This window comes from Symphalangus syndactylus, chromosome 6 (assembly GCF_028878055.3).
Source record: "Symphalangus syndactylus isolate Jambi chromosome 6, NHGRI_mSymSyn1-v2.1_pri, whole genome shotgun sequence".
NCBI lineage: Eukaryota > Metazoa > Chordata > Mammalia > Primates > Hylobatidae > Symphalangus > Symphalangus syndactylus.
In genome coordinates, this window is record NC_072428.2 from 38718759 (window position 1) to 38741742 (window position 22984).

The 22984-nt window shown below is 47.5% G+C and overlaps 1 protein-coding gene and 1 pseudogene across 10 annotated transcripts in view; both read left to right on the forward strand.

The window, feature by feature from the left end:
- The window catches only part of ABCC8 (ATP binding cassette subfamily C member 8), an 85468-nt gene that overhangs the window by 21107 nt on the left and 41377 nt on the right, over window positions 1-22984 (forward strand). For all 10 annotated transcript variants that reach the window (XM_055282240.2, XM_055282239.2, XM_063641928.1 and 7 more), the window contains 4 exons: window positions 3440-3604; window positions 7897-8052; window positions 13224-13358; window positions 13648-13810. In XM_055282240.2, coding sequence (XP_055138215.1) covers window positions 3440-3604; window positions 7897-8052; window positions 13224-13358; window positions 13648-13810 — 619 coding nt within the window. The remainder of the gene's footprint in view (window positions 1-3439; window positions 3605-7896; window positions 8053-13223; window positions 13359-13647; window positions 13811-22984) is intronic.
- Window positions 19406-22398, forward strand: LOC129484362 (succinate dehydrogenase cytochrome b560 subunit, mitochondrial-like; annotated as a pseudogene).

Here is a 22984-nt window from a genome sequence, read left to right on the forward strand (position 1 = left end):
CGAGGAAACTGAAGCTAAGAGAGGTTGAGGAACTTACCTAAGGACACAGTGGCTAATATATGATGAGTCAGGACCTCTAAGTCCAGGCTCTTAACCACCATGTCAAACAGTCTTGGATGAATGGGTAGGTGTGCTGGTCTCTGGGTGGCCAAAGACAGTTTTATTCTTTACCCAGGGCCTCCCGGGGCTGGGACCTATGGACAACTCACCTTTTGGCACCTGCCAAAATAGGAAGCAAGAGCCCAAGTGATCCCCTCTCCTTTAAGCACCAGACAACATGTGAAGGGGACCTTTCCAATCACACCTCCAGCCTGGCAGAGACAATGGGGCTCCAAACTATAGAGTCAGGAGTGCTGGGTTCTAGTCCTACCTCTGCAGCTAACTCTCTTTATCCTCCTCAGCAGTCACATTCTGCAAGCCTCAACTGCAAAATGTGTAATAACTTCTGTAGAAAGTACATGGGGGCCTGAAGATCATTGGCTTGATTACTTTTAAAAAATGGGTATTCAGCACTACTGGGGAAATCCCCGGAAACAAACACAATCCTTCCCTGAGAGCTTGTGAAAATGCAAGACTAAGGCCTATGATTTTCCAAAGCCTTTTCTTCCACCAAGTGTCAGGTTGTAGGTCCTTGTTCTTTTCTCTCTTGCCATGGTACCTGCAGGGTGCTGGCCAGTGCTATCATATCCACTCCCCGTTTCCTAGAACCTCTTCTCAGTAGACTCCACCAGGGCCTGCCTTCCTTGGGCGGCACAGCAGGCCTCTTGGCTAGTCTAGTATGCACTTCTTTTTTTTTTTTTGGATGGAGTCTCACTCTGTCTCCCAGGCTGGAGTGCATTGGTGCAGTCTTAGCTCACTGCAACCTCTGCCTCCTGGGTTCAAGCAATTCTCCTGGCCCAGCCTCCCAAGTAGCTGGGATTACAGGCATGCATCACCATGCCCGGCTATTTTTTTGTATTTTTAGTAGAAACAGGGTTTCAGCATGTTGGCCAGGCTGGTCTCAAACTCCCGACCTCAGGTGATCTGCCTACTTCAGCCTCCCAAAGTGCTGGAATTACAGGCATGACCCACCACGCCTAGCCAGGTACCCACTTCTTAACTGAAACTTAGCTATTCCAGGTTCTATCCCTTTTAAACCAACTCCTTGAAGAGAGATCTAATAATGACCCAATGACTTATAGCTGCCGTGAGATTTTTATTTTAATAGGTCACAAAATTCTCAATCCACAAAAGTAGATTTCTCTAGGGTATGCTTGTTGGGGGGGGGGAGAGAGAAAGTCAAAGTTTTGCCTTTAGATCTGCAAAACCAGAATTTGTTGTTTTATTAAACATGCACAAATACTGACGAGTATATTTAAGTAACACCCATAGTCTAACGAACAAACATGATCAGTTGGCTTTTCCAGCCCTCATTCTCCAGCCTGTGTGTTTTCTGCTCATTGTAACACAGCATGTGTGTGGCAGTCCATGTTTCTCCAGAGCTTCCATGAGAATCAGTGGTCTTGGATGCATAGTGTTCCCACGAGTACTTTAATTACCTAACCATTCCCTGTGGTTGGACATTTATATGGGTTTTTGCATTCTCCTCCTGCTCTGGCCCCAAAATAAATGTCTGTGTTCATACAGCCATTACCTTACGTGAAATTATTTTCTTTGGGATAAATTCTCATGATGTGTTGTTGCTTTAAAATAGTGGACTCCAGTCTCCAGAGCTGCATCTCTGCAGAGGACAGTAGGACAGAAGAATCCCAGGGCATGTCAAACAGGACCGGGTCTTCCTAAACCCACATGCCTATATTTCTGACCCAGTACCAGCCAGGGGGGCATGTTTCCATCCCCCACAAGTCTGTAACTGACACTAGGACACTTAAGGTCAAAGGCCTGGATGAGGCCTAGACAGTGGGTCTGGGGTAGTGTTTTTGACATCACTCAGGTTCATGTTCACATGTTGTCCCCTTACCAGCATGTGACCTTGGGCCAGCCACTAACCCTACTGAAACTCCTTTTTTCATGTATGAAATGGGGCTAATAATGGTACCCTCTTCATTAGGGTATTGTGAGAATAGAGTTTTGCACCTGATAAATATTGTCTCCTGCCCCTTCCTCCCCTGGAAGTTCAGGTCTCTCCCTGCAGCCTAATTTTAAGGCTCATTTTTCTGCTTCCAGCCCACCTCTGCCCTTCTACCTTCGACCTCCTCCCTCTGCCTCTCCCTCTGGTACACTGGCAGATGGGACAGAGAGCCTCAGTAGGGCCTTCCTCTTAGAGTCTTGCACGCATCCCTCAGTGGTCTCCCTGTGGCTGCTTCCTGCTGCCCCCAACAGATACAGACCCCTGTCGCACACAGCATGGGAGAGACAGTGGTGAGCAGGACCAGACAGCTCCAGGCAGCAGTGAGGGCTGGCTTAGAGAACCTCTGTTAAACTGAGAGGCCACCATCAGGAAGCTCTGATCCAAGATCCAGGAATTCCTGACTCTAGGGAAAGGCCTCCAATGAGAGCCTGGGCCCTCTCTGCCTGATTCTGGTTGTGGATGTGCCCTCAAACTCCTTCTCGTGACTTTGTTCCCATCCCTCTTTACCCTGCAGCAGCTCCCACACCCTGCCAAACAGCATGCACAATCCAGGGCAGTGTCCGAGAAAGAGCAGAGATCTGTCTTCATGGAAATATTGATGTGGCTTTGCTGGGGAGCAATGGATTTATCAAGATCGAAGTTGTCCTGGGAGTTATTGATGCTTAATTTGGAAATAGACACACTGTTGTTCCCTGGTATCTTTAGCAACAAAGTTAAAATGTTTGTTTTTCTTCACTGGTTGCCATCTGAGATCTTGCTGGAAGTACACAAGAGAACCTTAAATTTAACAGGAGGCCCTGGGAACCCATGAGGCTGGCGGGCTTGGGTCTGAAATCTTTTCAGTCTCTTGTAAGTGATGAGCGCTGATTCTCTCCCGAGAGCTCTACGGTGCCATGTTTTCCACTGGCCTTTTCTGCTCAGTAATTGCTACATTACAGGCTGTTGGTGAGTTTGGAACAAGGGAGTTGCTGATTCCATTTCTGTAGCAGAGAACATGCACCGTGAGACTTGTACCAGCTCAGGTTTTAGCTGCTGTATTTATTCTTGCCCCATTCGGAATGCTCTGCCCTGGGTCTGTGGCCACAATGCTAAGAGTCATATTTATGGGCCTGCAGTTGTAATTGGGCCCCATTCTGTTCCCCCAAGTGGAAAGATGAACAGGGTGTAAGCAACCTTCCCTGTAGTTAGAAGAACGTTTAGTTGGATTTATCAGTCTGATTTTTCACTCATAAACAATTGCACAAGCCTTTGCAAGCCCGGAGGGTCTTGTAATAATCATGGCCGTGGCCCATTATGGCACAGTGATGTGTTCTACAGTGGTCACTTTGCTGGCAATGACAGTCACCTCTGAACTTCTCTTTCCAACAGACACAATTTCTCGGGGTTTACTTTGTCTCATCCCAAGAGTTCCTTGCCAATGCCTACGTCTTAGCCGTGCTTCTGTTCCTTGCCCTCCTACTGCAAAGGACATTTCTGCAAGCATCCTACTATGTGGCCATTGAAACTGGAATTAACTTGAGAGGAGCAATACAGGTACTTGGATGATTATTTTTTCACTTCGCCATAAGAACCATTATTAGGAATAATGTCCACGAGTGTTATTCATCCTCATGGACACTCAAGAATAATTCTGCTGAATTATTTTTTGTTGCCCATTAACAATGTTTTAAAACAGTAACCATTGACAAGGCAGTGTGGGATAGTGGAAAATGTCTTGGGCTGAACTTGGGAGACAGAGTAGCTCTGGCTCTGGTTCTGCCTTGGACTAGGTCTGAAAAGCCAACTGCTCAGCCCTTGGCTTGAAAGTGGTAGACATCACCAATTGATCATAGCACTCTTTCTGACCAAGGGTAAATGCAACCTTGGAATCCTCTCTACATGGCTGTTCCAGAGTTCTGCTACCAGACAGTCTTCTTTGGGTGTGAAAAAAAGAATGTGCTTGACATACAAAGTCTAGATAGCCTCTAAGACAGGGTCCCCTCTAAGATGGGATATTGGTCCATGGCCTGTTAGGAACTGAGCCACACATCAGGAGGTAAGCAGTGGGAGCAAGCATTACTACCTGAGCTCTGCCTCCTGTCAGATCAGCGGCTACGTTAGACTCTCATAGGAGTGCAAACCCTATTGTGAACTGTGCAGGCAAGGGTCTAGGTTGTGTGTTCCTTATAAGAATCTAATGTCTGATGATCTGAAGTGGAATAGTTTAATCCTGAAACCATCCCTCTCCCCCAGGTCCATGGAAAAATTGTCTTCCATGAAACCAGTCGCTGGTGCCAAAAAGGTTGAGGACCACTGCTCTAAGTTCTATTTGAACTCTTAAGTCTTGCTCACTAATGAGAGTGACCTATTTGGTCTGTTGGGTCACTTAAGTCTAGGCTCTTGGTCCTGCCTTCTGTGATTTCCTTCTTAGAGTTTCTTGGAAAGATGTTCAAAGCCAGGGAGTATTGAGGGCCCCTTTGAAGAAGGTGATGATGAGAGTTGTCCAAGTCCCAGGGTCTTCACTAGGATTTTGGTTCAGCTATCAGACTAGAGAGACATCCTGTTTGAGAGTAGTTTAAATGGGATAGAAGTTTGTTTATTCTTCAGATAGAGTCAGGGCTGACACAGGAGCTATTCAATGATCAGAGACCTGGCTTCTTCTGTCACGTTGCTCTGCCAGCCTTCTTTTGTGACTTTTGTCTCAATAGCCATGGTGGCTATTGAAACTGCCACTATATTTACATTTAAACTAGCCAGAAGAAGGGGCAAGAGGGGGGAATGCATTTTCCTTTTAAAATCGTAATACCTAATTTGCACATACCCTCTCGCATCCCATTGGTCAGAAATTGGCCAAATGGCCATATCTAGAGAGTCTAGAAAGAGCTTGGTCTTTATTCTTGACAGCTATATATGCACTGCTAGAAATTCTCTGTGCAAAGAGGAGAATGGGCATTGGGAATAACTAGATGCGGCTATGCCTAGTGATGTCCGTGAAGTTGTGTTAAAATCCTGAAGCTACTTCGTTCTTTGGAAATGTTCCTCAGAATCATTAACATTGATCATGTGGGAGCCAGGATAAGAAGCTCTGCAGAAAAGGGACCGAGAGGACAAGGATATAGCTTGGGCTGGGGACGATGTCAGAGTCCAAACTCTGGCTATGTTGAAGTAGTCTGAGTGAATGGTGCCCTCCCAAGTTGTGCAGTGCACAACCTGTGCAGCTATATATGGCAACCCTGCCCATCCCCAGTGGTTTCTCACTGGGAAAGCAGAGTATTTCCTCAGGGATGTCAATATGTGACAGTAGTGGGAAGAGCCCAGGAAAATCTAAGACCTTCTAAGACTCATGGGGGCCCAGAGCTGGGAGGAACCAAGCTGTTGCTCAGTTCAGAAAACCTCTCTAGAAATCCCAGCCTGTCCTCAGACCCCTCCAGTGACAGGCAGACTTGCACCACCACAAAAAACAGCCACTTTTGTGGTTGGACAGTTTTGTAATTAAATATACTTACTGTGTGTATGTCATAAATTACATTTTCCAATTACGCCAAAAGACCCCAAAATGGTTTTCTAATGTGTTAGCATATAATTGTTTTTATCAAATTGTTTGAATTTTTCATGTTAATAAGAGAGATTCATTACTATGCCACAAAAAGGAAATACTGGCATTAATTATAGAAACAAATTAGGGAGGCGGAGCACAATGGCTCATGACTGTAATCCCAGCACTTTGGGAGGCCGAGGCGGGTGGATCACAAGGTCAGGAGTTTGAGACCAGCCTGACCAACATAGTGAAACCCCATCTCTACTAAAAATACAAAAATTAGCCAGGCATGTTGGCGTGCACCTGTAGTCCCAGCTACTCAGGAGGCTGAGGCAGGAGAATCACTTGAACGTGGCAGGTGGAGGTTGCAGTGAGCCGAGATCATGCCACTGTACTCCAGCTTGGGTGACAGAGTGAGACTTCATCTCAAAAAAAAAAAAAAAAAAAAGTGGCTCATGCCTGTAATCCCAGCACTTTGGGAGGCCGAGGCGGGTGGATCACGAGGTCAGGAGATTGAGACCATCCTTGCTAACACGGTGAAACCCCGTCTCTACTAAAAATACAAAAAAAAAAAAAATTAGCCGGGCGTGGTGGCGGGTGCCTGTAGTCCCAGCTACTCAGGAGGCTGAGGCAGGAGAATGGCGTGAACCCAGGAGGAGGAGCTTGCAGTGAGCCAAGATGGCGCCACTGCACTCCAGCCTGGATAACAGAGCAAGACTCTGTCTCAAAAAACAAAAACAAAAAAAAAGAAAGAAAGAAAAAGAAACGAGTTAGGGAGAAAAAAACCTCTCTTTCTTTCTTTTGGAGATTTTCAGAAAATGTACCCTTACAGATGAGAGCCTGTGTCTTCATGGGTTAGAGAATAACCACACTTTGTGCATAAAAAGTTATTAAGCACAATTCCTGAATTATAAATAATTACTAGTTATCAGTCAGTTGTGCATTTCTGTGTATACCGGTCTTCACTTAATAAGGCTTTATTTCACAGATCACTTGGTGTCCCTACTTCACTGAAACTGGGTGATTATCTTTTAAAGTCTCATTTCACATAACCTAGGAGGTATATAGATTTGTTTAAAAATGTCATTGCCATTATTTTAAACCTTACCCATGGTATATATAAACTCACAGAAAGACAGAATAGGTTCATTATTTTAAACCTTGCCCATGGTGTATATTAGCTCACAGAACGACAGAGAATAGGTTCCTGCCTTAAGAAAACCTGACCCACAAAAAAGCCTGGGTTTACACAAAAGAGGAATGAATAATAGAATTTTATCCAAGAGCAGGCATCCTGAGGACATTTAAGACCCAGATGCATTTTTCCTTGTTTAAGAGCACACACCCAAAAATTGCAGTCTTTCTGGGAGTCATGATCACTCTGCACATAAAGCGTTTAGGTTCAGATCTCGGGGAGGCTATTACCATTACCACGGCTGCTCTCCGTCTGCCCTGTGAGGGTCCTTGGAGTGGCTGCACTCTGGGGATGGTGCTGGGGCTGACTGACTCACGCGGTCGTGTAACACATCAGACCTTCCAAAGTTGAACACTTGTTTTGTTTCAAGGCTCAATTATGATAGGACTTGGTCTCAGAGCAGATCCCCTCCCTAGGCTGGAGAAGGCCACTTTAAAACAGATGGCCTGCCCCACTTCATCATTTTTATGGCTCTGATCTGTGTTCTCCACTGGCCTCTGGTAAATCAAGAATACAACTGGACATGAAGATCTGCTTTAAAAAATAAAGAACAGACCAGGTGCGGTGGCTCATGCCTGTAATCTCAGCATTTGGGAGGCCAAGGTGGGTGGATCTCCTGAGGTCAGGAGTTCGAGACCAGCCTGGCCAACATGGCAAAACCCCATCTCTACTAAAAATATAAAAATTAGCTGGGCATGTTAGGCACGTGCCTATAATTCCAGCTACTCCGGAGGCTAAGGCACGAGAATTGCTTGAACCCGGAAGGTGGAGGCTGCAGTGAGTTGAGATCATGCCACTGCACTCCAGCCTGGGGAGCAGAGCGAGACTCTGTCTCTAAATAAATAAGTAAATGAATTAAATTAAATTAAATTAAAATAAAGAACCAATTAAGTCCTGTCTACAGGAAAAGGCCTTACTTGCTGGAGAAGTAGCTTGCTATGCTGGAGTAGACTTGTAACTTGGAACAGTGATACAGTACCACCTTACAGAGCTTCTCTAGGGCACCATGGGGACTGTCTGAGAAGCCCCTGGCACACTGTAACAGGTGGCATCTGGTGTGGTGATGATGATGAGAATGATGATGAATGTGAAACACTCTGCTCTCATTTCTAGACCAAGATTTACAATAAAATTATGCACCTGTCCACCTCCAACCTGTCCATGGGAGAAATGACTGCTGGGCAGATCTGTAATCTGGTTGCCATCGACACCAATCAGCTCATGTGGTTTTTCTTCTTGTGCCCAAACCTCTGGGCTATGCCAGTACAGGTACTAGATGGGCTGAGGGGAAGGGAGGGGGGCAGCAGGACACACAACCAGAACCTGCTGGTCCATGGCCAGTGACTAGGAGCACACCATCTTCCACTCCTTGCTTGCCTGTACCTTTCACACACTTGGCTATACCACAGGCTGTACCTCTGGGTCCCTCCTGTCCCATGCTCTGCAAGCACTGACCATCTCTCTTAATGACCAGAGAAGGCAGTATCATTAAGACTTTAAAAATGGAGCCAACTTTATAAACTATAGAAAAATCAAGCCAGGTGCAGTGGCTCACACCTGTAATCCCAGCACTTTGGGAGGCTGAGGCAGGAAGATCACATGAGCACAGGAGTTCAAGACTGGCCTGGGCAACACAGTGAGACCCCGTCTATGCAGAAAAAAAAAAAAGAAGAAGAAAGAAAAGAAAAAATTATATGTGGAATGCTCACAGATCTTAAAAGCTATGTTGTAGCGAAATATTTAATTACATCAAAAAGTGTTAGTGATGTATTTTTAAGCAAAAAGAGTAAGTTACAAATAGTATATGTTGTATGCTTACTACTAAACTGGAATATATGTTATGTATACGTTTGTACAGATTCACACATGAAAAAGAATTGGAAAACCACATGATGGGATTATAAGTGATTTTTATTTTCTTTATGTGTTTCTAAATTCTTTAATAAGCGTGTATAAGTTTTGAAAATCAACAACATGATATTTTTGGCCTAGGCAATAAAGTGAGACCCCGTCTGTACAAAAAATTAGCTGGGGGTGGTGGCTCACAACTATAGCCCCAGCTACTCAGAAGCTGAGGTGGGAAGATTACCTAAAGTCCAGGAGGCAGAGGTTGCAGTGAGCTACAATCACACCACTGCACTCCAGCCTGGGTGACAGAGTGACACCTTGTCTCAAAAACAAACAAACAAAACCTGGTGTTTTTTAGCCAGATGTGGTGGTGCGCCCCTTTAGTCCCAGCTACCTGAGAGTCTGAGATGGAAGGATTGCTTGACCCCAGGAGTTCAAGGCTGCAGTGAGCAATGATCACGCCCCTGCACTTCAGCCTAGACAACAGAGAGACTCCCGTCTCTTAAAAAATAAAAATAGAAACTTTAAAACATGGTATTTTTTTAAAGCAAGACAACCTTTGGTGCTGGCTTAGGAAGAGGTACATTACCCCCCAATAATCAGAGGAGAATCGTCAGCGTGGTTGATCTGACCTCAGGCTTCATGTTCCCCATCTCCCATCTGGAGCTCTTCCACCACAGAGTCTGATCCTGTCCTATGCCTGGGATTAAAACTTCACCCTGGTGTTCAGGCCAGAAACCGAAATCCCAGACCCATTCCCAGGGGGCGAGAAAGTTCCACCGGGAGAGCTTGATGTAGCAGAAAGTGACTTGGGTGAGACAGGCTGATTCAAATACTTAACCTCTCTGAGCCTTGGTTTCTTTATCTATGAAATGGGGAGGATGCCTACCCTCTGGAGTTGCTATGGCAATTCAGTTAGATAATGTAAGTAACACACCAGGCAGAGTGCCCCCCAGAGTCTTCACTTCTTAAATATCAGATCCCTCTAACTTGCACATGTTTGGTGTGAGTGAGGTGTTACCAATCCAGAATCCATTGCTTCTTGGGATAAAGATTCCATAAACCTTCATCTCCAGTGATTTGTATTGGTCCTCCTTACTTGTAAAGCTTAGAGTTAAAAAATATTAAAAGAAAAAAAGGGGAGAGGCTCCCACAGGGACACAGCTAGACAAGATGGGATGCAGGGAATTTGATGTTCTTTTTTATGGGAACAATCATATATGCCATCCCCCATTACCATCTACCCATGCCCAGACTGCCCCCACTCCATTCCGCCAAGACAGATCAATGACTATAAAAGCTACAAAAGGGCCTGGAGATCTCATCTAGTTCAGTTACCAACCAATCTTTTATGCACAAGACTCTCTAAGCTGGGTGTGGTGGCTCATGCCTATAGTCTCAGTCACCCAAAAGGCTGAGGTAGGAGGATGGCTTGAGCCCAAGAGTTTGAGTCTAGCCTGGGCAACATAGAGAGACCTCATCTCCAACACCATTTTTTTTTTTTGAAACATGAAAAATGAAGATTTCTGACCATGCTTCTCTCATTAGTTAACACTTTGGGCTGTGAGGGCCTGGTGCAGAGAGACACAGCCTGGGAGGATCCTAACATGTACACAGCATTCAAAAGGCTACAAGACACTTTCTGTTGTGTCCCCTTGAGCAAGCAGTTTGTAAGAGTTTGCTGGCCAGGCATGGCATCTCACGCCTGTAATCCCAGCACTTTGGGAGGCCGAGGCTGATGGTTTGCCTGAGGTCAGGAGTTCGAGACCAGCCTGACCAATATGGTGAATCCCTGTCTCTACTAAAAATACAAAAATTAGCCGGGCATGATTGCGTGTGCCTGTAGTCTCAGCTACTCCGGAGGCTGAGACAGGAGAGGGAATTGCTTGAGCCCAGGAGGCGGAGGTTGCGGTGAGCTGAGATCACGTCACTGCGTTCCAGCCTGGGTAACAGAGCGAGACTCGGTCTAAAAAAAAAAAAAAAGAAATCAGATTTTGTCTACTAAACACTGCTGCATGATTACCATTACTAGTACTTACAGCGTTTGTTGCACATGCATCATTGCTAATAGTGCTAACTAATATTAACAGCCCTTGCCCTATGCCTGGCCCTGCCCCAGCCCCTCTCCCTTGTGTAATTTAACCCTTGCACTGGGGCTAGGAATTTTTATCTCTACTGATTTCTTACCTTTGCTCATTTATCATGAAGTGTCCTTTGGTTTTCTGTTTTTGTATATACCTTTACCACTTATAGATTTGACCAGCACTCAAGAACCAGTGTTACTCCTGGGAGTTGATACAATCCCAGCCCCATGGCAAAGAAACTCATGTGGTTAGGATTCTGTGCGCAGCCTGGTTAGCCACAGGGCACACAAGGCTTTTGATAATATTGACATGAGTGCAGAAGCCCCGTTCCCGTGTAAGCCCTGAGGGCTCTTGTTGTTTCATAATCTTTTTTTGGTCACACACACACAGCTTTATTGAGATATAACTCACTCATTTAAAGCGTACAACTCAGTGGGTTTTAGTATCCTATATTCACAGAGCTGCGCAGCCAACATCACAAATGTGGAAGTTTTCATTCCCCAAAAAGAAACCCGTACCCACTGGCAGTCACTCCTCATCTTCGCCCCCAGCGCTTGGCCACCGTTAATCTACACATACTTTTGAAAGGCTAGTGAAACTTTCTCAGAAAAATAAATGCTTGCTCAAACATTTGGGCTATAATTTCATGGGTGCCCCCCTGACATTTATCAAGAACACCAGGTTAAGGAATTTAGCTATAATGGAGGCCTCTGTGTTTCCCAGTCTCTTGGGTATCAGAGGCCCAGAGAGGGCAGGTGCCTTACCCTGGGCCACGCAGTGAATCAGTGGCAGCACCATACTCACACATTTTTCTGTGGTTCCCCTGTGACAGAGTTCCCATGAAGCTTTTTCATTTATTTTCTGAGAGGAGGGTAAGCCACCTTGTATTGATCTCCAACTATATGCCAGCCACAATTCTAGGTGCTTATCATAAAGATTCATTTAATCTTCACAATGGTCCTGCAGAGTGGACAGAGTCCTTCAGAGTGGGCACTATAATCACCATTTTAAAGACGAAGAAGCTGAAAACCAGAGAGGTTAAGTAACTCACCCAAGACTGCACAGCAAAGGGTTGGGGCCTTCAAACTCAGGGCCACAGACTCCAAAGACTATGTCCTCCCTGCTACACTAGATTGTTTTCCTAACCTGTGAATAGGAGACAAAATAGTCCTTTTATTTCTCACAGTTGCATGAGGGCCATTCAGACCTGTGCAGAAGAGAGGAATGGACCAAGGAGTCTGGGGAGTACCTAGGAGTAGGGGACGGGGAAGCATGAGGAGGAGCCAGGGAACAGCAGCAGATGCAGCACCAGCTCCCACCGCAGCTGCTGTCAGTCCCTTGGAGGTGGTGTGGGTGCAGACACTGGCTCACAGGATGCCCTGTTAGTGAGCTTGGGGTGCCATGGGAGCCTTCTTGTTGTCAGGCCCAACCCAAGCTGCCTGAAGAACACTCTGATGGCCTCCATTTGAGCACAACTAATGAAGGACTGGATGCCAGAGATAAGTCCAGGAGGGTGATGCTGCAGGGCAGGCCTGGGAAGAGGGTACTTCATCTCTATCATGGTCTTCTGCCCATCCGTGCCAGCATCTAACACCTGTTAAACACTGGGAGGCAGGTGGTGAAGGGGCCACTTCCCAGCCTCTAAGATACCTGCTAAGCCAGGAGGCATTCTGTGATTAAATTACAGGGCCGCCCACTTACTCCTTTATCCTTGAGGTGGTGCTGGGAGCTTGATGCCAATCTGGTGTAGGGCTCTGGGACTACAGGACCAAGGCAAGCAGTCCTTTCTCTCTCTCTTTTTTTAGCTAAGGAAGCCAGCACATCTGTTCTTTGAGAAAAAGCCCTGTATTTAGAGGTGTCTGCCTTTGAAGGCAACCTGAGAAACTGTCATCTTGGTGCTTTGGGGACTGGCAATTTACACTTCTCATAAATATTCAGAAGTAGGCTGTCATTTATATAAAGCTAGATGCAGAAGGAATTCTCTTTTCAGAGAATACCTGGCAGATTCATTTTAAAAATTAAAGAAACCAAGAGCATAAGAATGAAAAGCAAATTCTCGGACCCCAGGCTGGTTTTGTCTGGCATGGGTGCAGCAACTTTGCCTCTTTGCTTAGTTATCACTTTTTTCCAATGACAGTAACCATAAGCCCTGACAGCCAGCAAACAGAACAAAAGGTGCTGTCACAAACATTGTGCAATCTCAGCTCTGAGATTTCCATCTGGAAAATAGACTGGAGAGAGTTAAGGCTTCAACCAGCCTTGCAGATAAATGCAGTTAGTTACCAGCCCAGCAACCCTCTGCTTGTGTGAGAGCCCATTGTGCTAACCTTCTTTTGAAATTGCTCCGTTTCTCCTCCTTCCCTGCACCCCCCTCCCCAAGACAATTTGGAAACCTGGGCACCAAGGCTTGTCCCACTCTAGGGGACTGGGGAAACAGGGATTTTGCCAGCACCCCCTGGCAGGGCAACCATCAGGTCAAAGGGACCTGACCCATGACCCCTTCCTCAGATCATTGTGGGTGTGATTCTCCTCTACTACATCCTCGGAGTCAGTGCCTTAATTGGAGCAGCTGTCATCATTCTACTGGCTCCTGTCCAGTACTTCGTGGCCACCAAGCTGTCTCAGGCCCAGCGGAGCACACTGGTGAGTGCCCAAAGGTGTGTGTGTTTTGTCCCTCTTTCCCTCCTTCCCCCGACAGCAGCAGGTCTCCTCCCACACACCCACACTGTCATTGACTTTGACTTTGAGTAGGCCACTTCACCTGTCCAGGCCTCAGCTTCTTTGTCTGGGAAATGGAGTTAATGGTGGAGGAGGCTGCCTCCCGGTGGGGACAGGAGCTGGGCATGGCAGTGACAGTATTGACACTCAGGCCTTCCTCTCGGGTGGGAGATGGAGCAGAAGCCTCTCCCTTCTGACTCGGGGACCCCTGCAGGAGTATTCCAATGAGCGGCTGAAGCAGACCAACGAGATGCTCCGCGGCATCAAGCTGCTGAAGCTGTACGCCTGGGAGAACATCTTCCGCACGCGGGTGGAGACAACCCGCAGGAAGGAGATGACCAGCCTCAGGGCCTTTGCCATCTATACCTCCATCTCCAGTGAGTTCACCCCACATAGCCAGCCCTGGGTGCTGCTGCCTACATGCAAGGAGAGGGTGTCAGAGCTCGGGTGAGAGGGGGTGCAGGGACAGAAGCAGGAGGCCTTGAGATTATCTGACTCAGTAGGGGAGCCTCAAACTGCCTCTAATAGCTAAGCTCCCAGAAATCAAAGTACTCTTCATTCATTTATCCAACAAACATGCATGGAAAGCCTGCTATGTGCTGGATACTGTGCTGGCCCTCGGGATACAGTGATGAGGAAGAGAGATGAGGTCTCATTCCTCATGGAACTGATATGTTATTGACAGACAGCAGCAAGTAAGTAAATGACCACAGTTTCGAACTCTCCTAAGAATGGAGACTTTTTAGTAAGTCAGACTGAGCTGTCATGGCCCTGGGTAAGCTACAAGAAAGCTTCCATCCACTTGGGGCCATGCAAAAGAAAAAGACTAGTTATCCTTAAATATCAGAAGCCCAAGCTGAAGGTACTCACAGGTGTAGGGACTGAATTTATATTAACCAAGTAGTTTGGGAACCCCAAGCCAAGGAAGAAGAAAAAGACCAAAAGTAAAAGTCCTAGAGTCCCATATACTTGAAACCATTTTACTGAGAATGTAAAACTTTTTTTTCTTTTTTTGAGATGGAGTCTCGCTCCATCACCCAGGCTGGAGTGCAGTGGCAAAATCTCGGCTCACTGCAACCTCCACATCCCAGGTTCAAGCGATTCTCCTGCCTCAGCCTCCCAAGTAGCTGGGACTACCGGCACACACCACCACACCCAACTAATTTTTGTATTTTTAGTAGAGACAAGGTTTCACCATATTGGCCAGGCTGGTCTTAAACTCCTGACCTTGTGACCCACCCGCCTCAGCCTCCGAAAGTGCTGGAATTACATGCATGAGCCACTGTGCCTGGCCCAAAACATTTTTTAGAAATTGAAATTTTAGTTATTGAAATTAATTCAGTGAACAATGGTCCCCTGGCCAGAGTGAGGGCTTATGGAGGTCAGGTGATCCATGGAGTCCTGGCCCAAGTTTATCTCACAGTTGGTCTCGTGGCTCCGTGGACCCATCCCATGGTGGTTACTTCCCAAGTGCATAATTGGGATGTAGATATTTAGCAACCAGCTGACTTCATACTAGTTCCCTGACCTGTCCAGTCTAAGAGTCATTATGGCCAAGTGGAAGCCCCTGGAGAGAAGAAAACAAAAAAGAAACCAAAACTTACTCAGTGCACAGGCTACATGAATGAGTATAGCTGAAGAGAGAATTTTTGAATTAGAAGACAGACGAGTGGGGATTACACAGAATGTGGCAAGGAGAATAAGTTGGTAGAACCATTTTACAGATGGGAAATTAAGGCCAGAGGGGAGTGTGTTCCTGAGATCCCTCCTGAGGTTAGTAGCATGGCTCGGACTAGATCCTCCAAAGTCTCTTAACTCCTGGCCTCAGGCTATTTTCCACAAAGAGCTGGGGGCCTCTGTGGGGTGAAGAAGACTTAGGACACCATGGGGCACCATTATGAGGCCATTTTCTCTTAGGAGAAAAAAATCTCTGGGCTCTGAAAGGAGTAGAATTAGGGTAGGAAATTAAGAGAGGCTACTGACCACCTCCTCCAACTAAAATTGGTTCTTTTGGTGCCAGGAAGAGACACAGCTGGTGGGGGAGGGAAGGTGGTAATGGAGGGGGTGCTGGTAGTGTCTCCCAGATAGACCCATACAGCAAGTCTCATGGAAAATGAGACGGTCACTCAGGTCATCTGTGTATTCTTGGCATTCTTGCTGCCTGGAGAGAGGGTCTGATGGAGCTAGGTGGCCACCAAGCTGTCCCACTCCCCAAGAGAATTTGGAAACATGGGCACGAAGGCATGTCCCTGTCTAGGGGACTGGGGAAACATCCCACAGCAGTGTTCTCACAGGATGGGGCTGGCCATGAATACCCCAGGTGTCGAACCCCCCTGTGTCCAGCCGGACCATGGTGTCCTATGCCTCAGGCAGGGAACGTGGTCCAGTCATTAGTGGCTAGTTCCTCTACCATACATGGCACAAGCCATGGCGTTTTATGCAGAAAGTCCTGCTAACATTTGATTTTCTCAGAATGGAGCTGTGAGCATGGCAGGCAGCCACTGTTTCCTGGATTCTTCGCCAAGACACCCCAAGTTCCTGGTCTCTCCCCGTTATCCTCATCCCTGACCCTGTGGTTCTCAGAGCCTCCAAACACACTCAGGCTAAGCACTCCATAGACAGGGGACATTTGGAAGGAACATCTGGGGAGCTCAGAAAAGCCAATGTCCCCAGCCCCAGGCCCACTTCAACCTTCTCTCTGTCAGTCCTGCCTGCCCCTGGGGGCTGGCTATATGAAGAGTAACCCCCTGCTTGTGCATAGCCCCCCAGTTTTGTACAGGTTTAGAGACAGTTCCCAGCAGTAGGAACAGCTGCCGAGGTGGTAGAGGGCTTCTCCCGATAGCAAGGGGACTTCCTCTCCCAGCAACAACAGGGTGGGGTAGAGCAGGCTTGTTGTTGCTGAGATAGAGAGAGGGAAGGGAAGCAACAAGGAAAGTGGGGGCACTGGGTCCCAAGGTTCCTGGCACAGCATGCAGCGAAGTTGGGTCAGCCTCAGATCATGTAGTGGGGGCAGGTGACATCTGCTTTGACTGCTCCTAAGAGATATGTACTCATTTCCTGCATTCCAAACTGCAGCCTGGGACATGTTTTCTTATATAAACAGCATCAAAAGATGTCTGAGTTCCCAGGCTAGCCCACTGAACCCTACCTAGTGGGTGCTTATTGTCCCCCAAGGCCCCCAGAAGACAAGCTGTGGCTTTGTGATGAGCCTGGGGCCAGGAGGACCTAGGGATATGTTGCCAAGAGCTGAGATGACTCTGGAAAAAAGTGAGGGGCTCTGGAGCCAAGCAGGAGCCCGCCCAGGACTCCTCACCTGTCCCAGTCACCTAGAGAGAGAAACAGAGCAGCCCAGGTCGGTCCCTGGAAGAGAGCAGCGGAGGAGGGGAAGGGAAGAGCCCTTGGGGAGAGCTTTGAAAGTCAAGTGCTGTTTGCTCAGTGTGTTTGCCTTTCTGAGGATGTGGTTTTTTTTCCCTCTGTTAGTCAGCAGTGGGAGGGGGAGAGAGACGGGTGGTAGGGTGCAGGGTACCTCCTGGCTGCAGGCATATGCTTTGAGTGCGTGTTCATTTACCTCCTCTGGACTTCCTGCCTTCTGTTACCAGGGATCAAGACACAGGTCATTAGGCGTGAGGTAATGGGGCATCTCTTGTTCTGACCCCTGGCGCCAGTCTTGGAGTCCTGGCGCTGCAGAGGAGCCCCAGAGTCACATTTCCTGTTGGGGCCCATCCTGCTCGTATGCGGCACCGTCAGACTTCTGGGCAAGCAAGATTACCTGTGACTCTGATGGTCTCGCCATCAATATCACTGAGAGTAGCTGTGTATGGAGTCCTGAACTGGTACAGGATAAAACAGGGGGCTGAAAAGGGAATGGGCACAGTTTCTCTGGCATCAAAAGTCACATCCAGAATTGATATTTCCTGTTGAATAAAAATAGAAATGTAAGTTGCTCAGTGGATGTTGAGTGAGCCCTATTCATGTGCCCCACTCTGTGCCAAGCACCAGGAAGGAGGGAAGGGAAAAACGATAAGATGTGCTCCCCGTTCTCCAGGAGTTTATGCTCCACTGAGAAGTCAGAGCTAACATGCATAGAACAGCATGGCAGCGAGAGCAGAACCGTGTGGCCAGCTCCATGCTTGCCGCCTAGCAGGCGTGATTGCACTTCATCCTCATAACAACTTGGTGAGGTGTGTTGCTCTATTGTCCCATTTTACAGCAGAGAGGACTGACTCTCCATGAATTGAAATGTCTCAGTGAGGTCTTCCACAGCAAAAGGCGAAGCACAGAGAAGGATATCCACGTGGGCTGGGAGTTCACCCAGAGATTCATGTAGGGGCGATGTGGGCTGTACCTTGCAAGACGGTAGGATTTCAATGAGGAGAAGACAAAGTGGGAGGAAGCTGGAGACAAGGGCTGTGGTCTCTTCCTTTAGAAGTCAGTTCAATCTTTTTTTCCTTGCGGAAGCAGCATAACTCTAGGTGGTTCCTCTGTATCTGAGGACAAGCTTTGTAGAGGTGACAAACGAGTCCTAAGTCCTATCAAGCAAGCACTCGATATGCTTCCAGTTCATTCTGTCCATTGTGAGGCACCCATTCCTTCCTCTGTGCCAGGCTCTACCAAGGTCCTGGATGTTAAAGAGGAAGCAGGCATGGCCCTGGCCCTCCCAGTCTTGTGGGAGATTGATCATGCCCATGAATAGTGGCTGTGCATGTGGTCAGAGCCACAGGGTCAGTTCCAAATGCCCCCCCTTTCTCTTTTGTGTTACTCACCTGACCCTGGGTCTTTCGTTTCCTCCATTCATTTTTTTTAAACAAATATTTCCTGCCCACCTTCTGTGTGCCAGGCCTGGGGATGCAGTGGGAGAAGCCTCTGTCCTCCTCAATGGGGGCGCTAACTCAGAACAGACAGTGGAGAAAAACAACATGACCTGGAGACCTGGTGCCCCTTCCTTCCCCAGCATCTCTGAAATTCTTCTGGTGGTTGTTGTTGTTTTGAGATGGAATCTCATTCTGTTGTCAGGCTGGAGTGCAGTGGCACGATCTCAGCTCACTGCAAGCTCTGCCTCCCAGGTTCAAGTAATTCTCCCTATCTCAGCCTCCAAAGTAGCTGGGATTACAGGTGCCCTCTACCATGCCCAGCTAAATCTTTTTGTATTTTAGTAGAGACAGGGTTTCGCCATGTTGGCCAGCCTGATCTCAAACTCCTGACCTCAGGTGATCCACCTGCCTTGGCCTCCCAAAATGCTGGGATTACAAGCATGAGCCACCATGCCTGGCCTGAAATTCTTCAATATCTACCCGCCCTTCTGCCAGCTGGTGCAGCCACAGTGGGCTGCTTATGCATATCCTGGCCTGGCTTGGTGGGGAGCATGGCTGAGGGAGAGCCGGGGCGCCCATCAATTAAAGAGGTAAAGATCAGTCTGACTGAGATGCCTCCTGCCATACTTCCTCAGCTGCCAGCAACTGACACCATTAACCTGATTTCCTTCCCCCTCTGTTGACTGCACTGACTATTGGACTGAATGGAAAATAGCCCCGTGCACTTCAAAATACATTTCCCCTCCTGCAGATGCATCTTGCAATTAGGCCCAAGCTGTGAGCCTGCATGCTCCTCCCCTGGCCCTGCACAGGCAACAAAGCTGAAGTTAATCAGAGGTACAAATGGCTGGCTGTGCCTCTCTGACACATAACTTCTGAAACATGTATCAATGCTTTAGAAATGAAAAGCTCCCGGTATTGCAATGCCAGGCTTGTGCCCATAAGGGCCAGACAACATTCTTTGGGCAAAGCCAGGGGGAGTGGGTGATCTGATCCCAGCTCTGGTTTGTTGATTTGTTGTTTTGTTTGTTTTGTTTTGTCTGGGGCAAGGGTTGAGGGTATGAAAAACTTACACAATTATTTACTACTGTAGCCCCCAGAACCCAGCACAAGGCCTGGAACAGGGAGACCCTTTTTGAATGAGTAAGTCTTTTTTTTTTTTTTTTGAGACGGAGTTTCACTCTTGTTGCCCAGGCTGGAGTGCAGTGGCGTGATCTCGGCTCACTGCAACCTCCGCCTCCTGGGTTCAAGCGATTCTTCTGCCTCAGCCTCCCGACTAGCTAGGATTACAGGCATGCGCCACCACGCCTGGCTAATATTTTGGTATTTTTAGTAGAGATGGGGTTTCACTATGTTGGCCAGGCTGGTCTCGAACTCCTGACCTCAGGTGATCCACCCGCCTTGGCCTCGCAGAGTGCTGGGATTACAGGCGTGAGCCACCATGCCCAGCCTTGAATGGATATTTTTGGAAAGGATATTCTAAAAAATACCCATGTCTCTACACTATTGCAGAAGGGCTTTCAATTTTGATGGCAGCCTTTCAGGCCAGCCTACACGCAACTAAACTTTTCCATAACAGCATCACACTTACACAAGAAGAAGGTTTTATAATCCTGTTTCACTTGCCATTATTTAACATAGTTCTTCCTCCTTAACATTCAAGATCTGAGCACTATCATGTTCTTCTTTTTGTTTTTGTTTTTTTCTAAATGAAATTAAGGTGAGTCACCACACCTTGGGCCAGAGTTGGACAGATATCTATTCTTGGCTACATTCCCCACCCCTCCACCACCTTGGAACCTTATAGAACTTTATGTGGTTCAGGAAAATGAGGGCAAGGCCTCAGATCTTCAACCCATGACAGCTGTATGCCCAGCTCCCTGCCTTCCTGTCTCACCCCCAGCTAGGGCACAGGACTGACTACTGTGCTCAGAGAGATGCCAGAGCCTGTAACAACCCCAGACTTCCCAGGTCCAGCCATATCCACCCCAGAACCCCTAAAGATGATCTTCAGAGAGACCTTTCAAACACAAGCAGCTGGTCACTTCCATCCAGACCAGAACCCGAGATGGCTGCACTCTTGCTGAGACATGTTGGTTGTCATTGCCTCTGAGCCCACTTTAGCCCTCAGCTCTGTACCAGAAATGCTGGTCCTTTGGGAATCACAGCCAAAAAAGAGATGGAGTGGTTCTGGAATAAGAACACAGGTTCAACCTGTCCCATATCTCCCCACATCACTATCTACAGTTGGTCTCTTCCCATGGTGATGTCCATCTGCCACCATGGCGCTGGTATTGCTTTGAGTGCAGGGGTCTCTCTTTTTGGCATGTCAGCCCTGTTACTCCCTGGGAACTTTGAGTCTTATTTGGAATGCGTGAAGTCCCTGTGTCTGGGGCCAGCACTGATCCACACAGCTAAGTTTGCAGTCATCTTCCCTCTCATGTATCATACCTGGAATGGGGTCTGACACTTGATGTGGGACCTAGGAAAAGGCCTGAAGATTCCCCAGCTATACCAGTCTGGAGTGGTTGTCCTGGTTCTTACTGTATTGTCCTCTGCAGGTCTGGCAGCCGTGTGAAGAACAGAGGTTCCCAGCATCATCTTCCTATACATTATTACATTTACCCATCTTTCTGTTTCTCACTCTTATCTCCAGCCTGGGAAAAGTTCTCCTTATTTGTTTAAATCCTTTTGTGCTTTTAGATCCCCTTGGAGCAGTAGAGTACCTTGTAGACCATAAGAGTGGAAAAGGGTCTAGTTTTCCGCTTGTTTCTAAAGATGGGGTGGCTGAAAAAACTCCCCTTTTTTGCCCACAGCTTGCCTACTCTGGGCCTAGAAGCAGTTATTCTCTCTCCATGTTGGCCTTTGATTTGTGCTGAGGGTCAGCTTTTGGTTCCTTCTTCCTGAGACAGTGGAAACAATGCCAGCTCTGTGGCTTCTGCCCTGGGGGCTGGGGGTGAGGCTTTGGGTGCCACTGACTGTGGGTTGCTGGCTTAAAGGACAATTCTGTTCATTGGTGAGAGCCCAGGCCATTAACACCTACGCAGTGTTATTGAAAGAAGAGAAGCGGGGGTGGAGGGGAATTAGTCTATCCCAGCTAGAGGGAGATAAAGAGGGCTAGTTAGTTCTTGGAGCAGCTGCTTTGAGGAGAAAATGTATAGCTTTTGACACAAGAGGAAGATCCAGAAAATTATCATTGAACATATTAAAGGTTATTTCTTTTTCTTGCAAAACACACACACACACACGCACACACACACACACACACGCACACACACACACACACAGCTGATGATTCTACTCTCCCAGCCCCGGCCCTGAAGGGGACCCAGAACTCCCTGCACAAAGGCTGTCCTTCAAGGGGAGGGTGAAAGAAGTGGAAAATCACATTTTCATTCTTTAGTGTCTCCATACAACAGCCAGAACTGGGCAGAAGCTAATTATATCAGAAGCATACTCCATGTTGCTGCATCAGCTTTGGGAATGTTCATTTTTAAATTTATTTATAGCTTGTCTCATTCCTCAAAGGAGTTCAGGCAGCTACAAAAACAAAGACAATAAAATTGAAAAAAATTAAATTAAAAAAAACCATGACCAGGGAAAATGTGCAGTAGAATGAAGTGTCAATTATCACGTTTTCTGACTGCAAAATCTCCCTCAGAGCTGATGCACCATCATTTACTAAAACAGCCCCTCTTGTTGGACATTTCCAGTTTATTTCATTTGTGATGGTTTGTTGCTGTTGCTGTGGTTGTGGTTTTGTTTTATTGAATTTTGTGTTAGCTGCAGCTAATACCATCTTGCTGATGGCTTTGTGCTGCTCTTGAATGATTACTCAGGACAAATTCCCTGGAGACGGATTATAGGATCAGAAGGTCTGAACTTCTGTGTGGCTCTAGCTGCAAAGCACCAGATTGCTTTCCAAGAGCATTGTAGCAATTTATAATCCAACACTCAGCCTATTTTTTGGCTGGGAGTCAAGCCCCAGAATGTGAAGGAGGGGTCTTGGCCTGGAGTGGGGGCTGAGGGATGGGTGCACAGGACCCCTCCTTATTGGTTATTTATGGGGATGGGCCGGGAGGAGAATAAGAGAGGCCCCTGCCCTCCCAGTTGTTCCTTGGGGTGACTGGCCCCATAGGGGAGGGGCAAGGCTACCTCACATTTAGAACTATGTAGTTGGTGATGGTCAAGGTCCTAGGTCTGATGGGCATCCTCCTCCCTCTCCTCCTCAGCCAGTAATGGCTGCACTATGTCCTATGTCCCAGATCTGGGTCCCTTATGCTGTGGGAACACCAATAATACTACGCTGTTTCCTGCCCGAAACGGTGCGGGAGGGCTGTGGCATGGTAGTGGGCCCTGGAAACCATCCAGCCTTCATGAGGAAGAGCAGTTAAAGCACAGACATGTATGATGTTGGTATTGATTAAAAGCCTTATGGGCAGAGAAGTTCACCATCTGCCAGGGCCCCAGCCATATAAGGGCTCCAGCCATACATCCTCCAGGAGACTGGGACCTCTCCAATTGCAGGAGCCTTGCCTTCCCCATCAGATTAGGAATTCCCCAAGGATGGGGACAATGTCCTTCCCATCTGCTTGAGAACTCCTAAGGGGCATGTACTCTGTCTCTCCATCGTATCTGGAGCTTCCTGGGAGCATAGCTCCTGTCTCCGTCCTCAGACTGGGAATCCCCTAAGGGCAGAGGCCGTGTCCTTCCACCCAGTTGGGATTCCCTGAAGTTGGG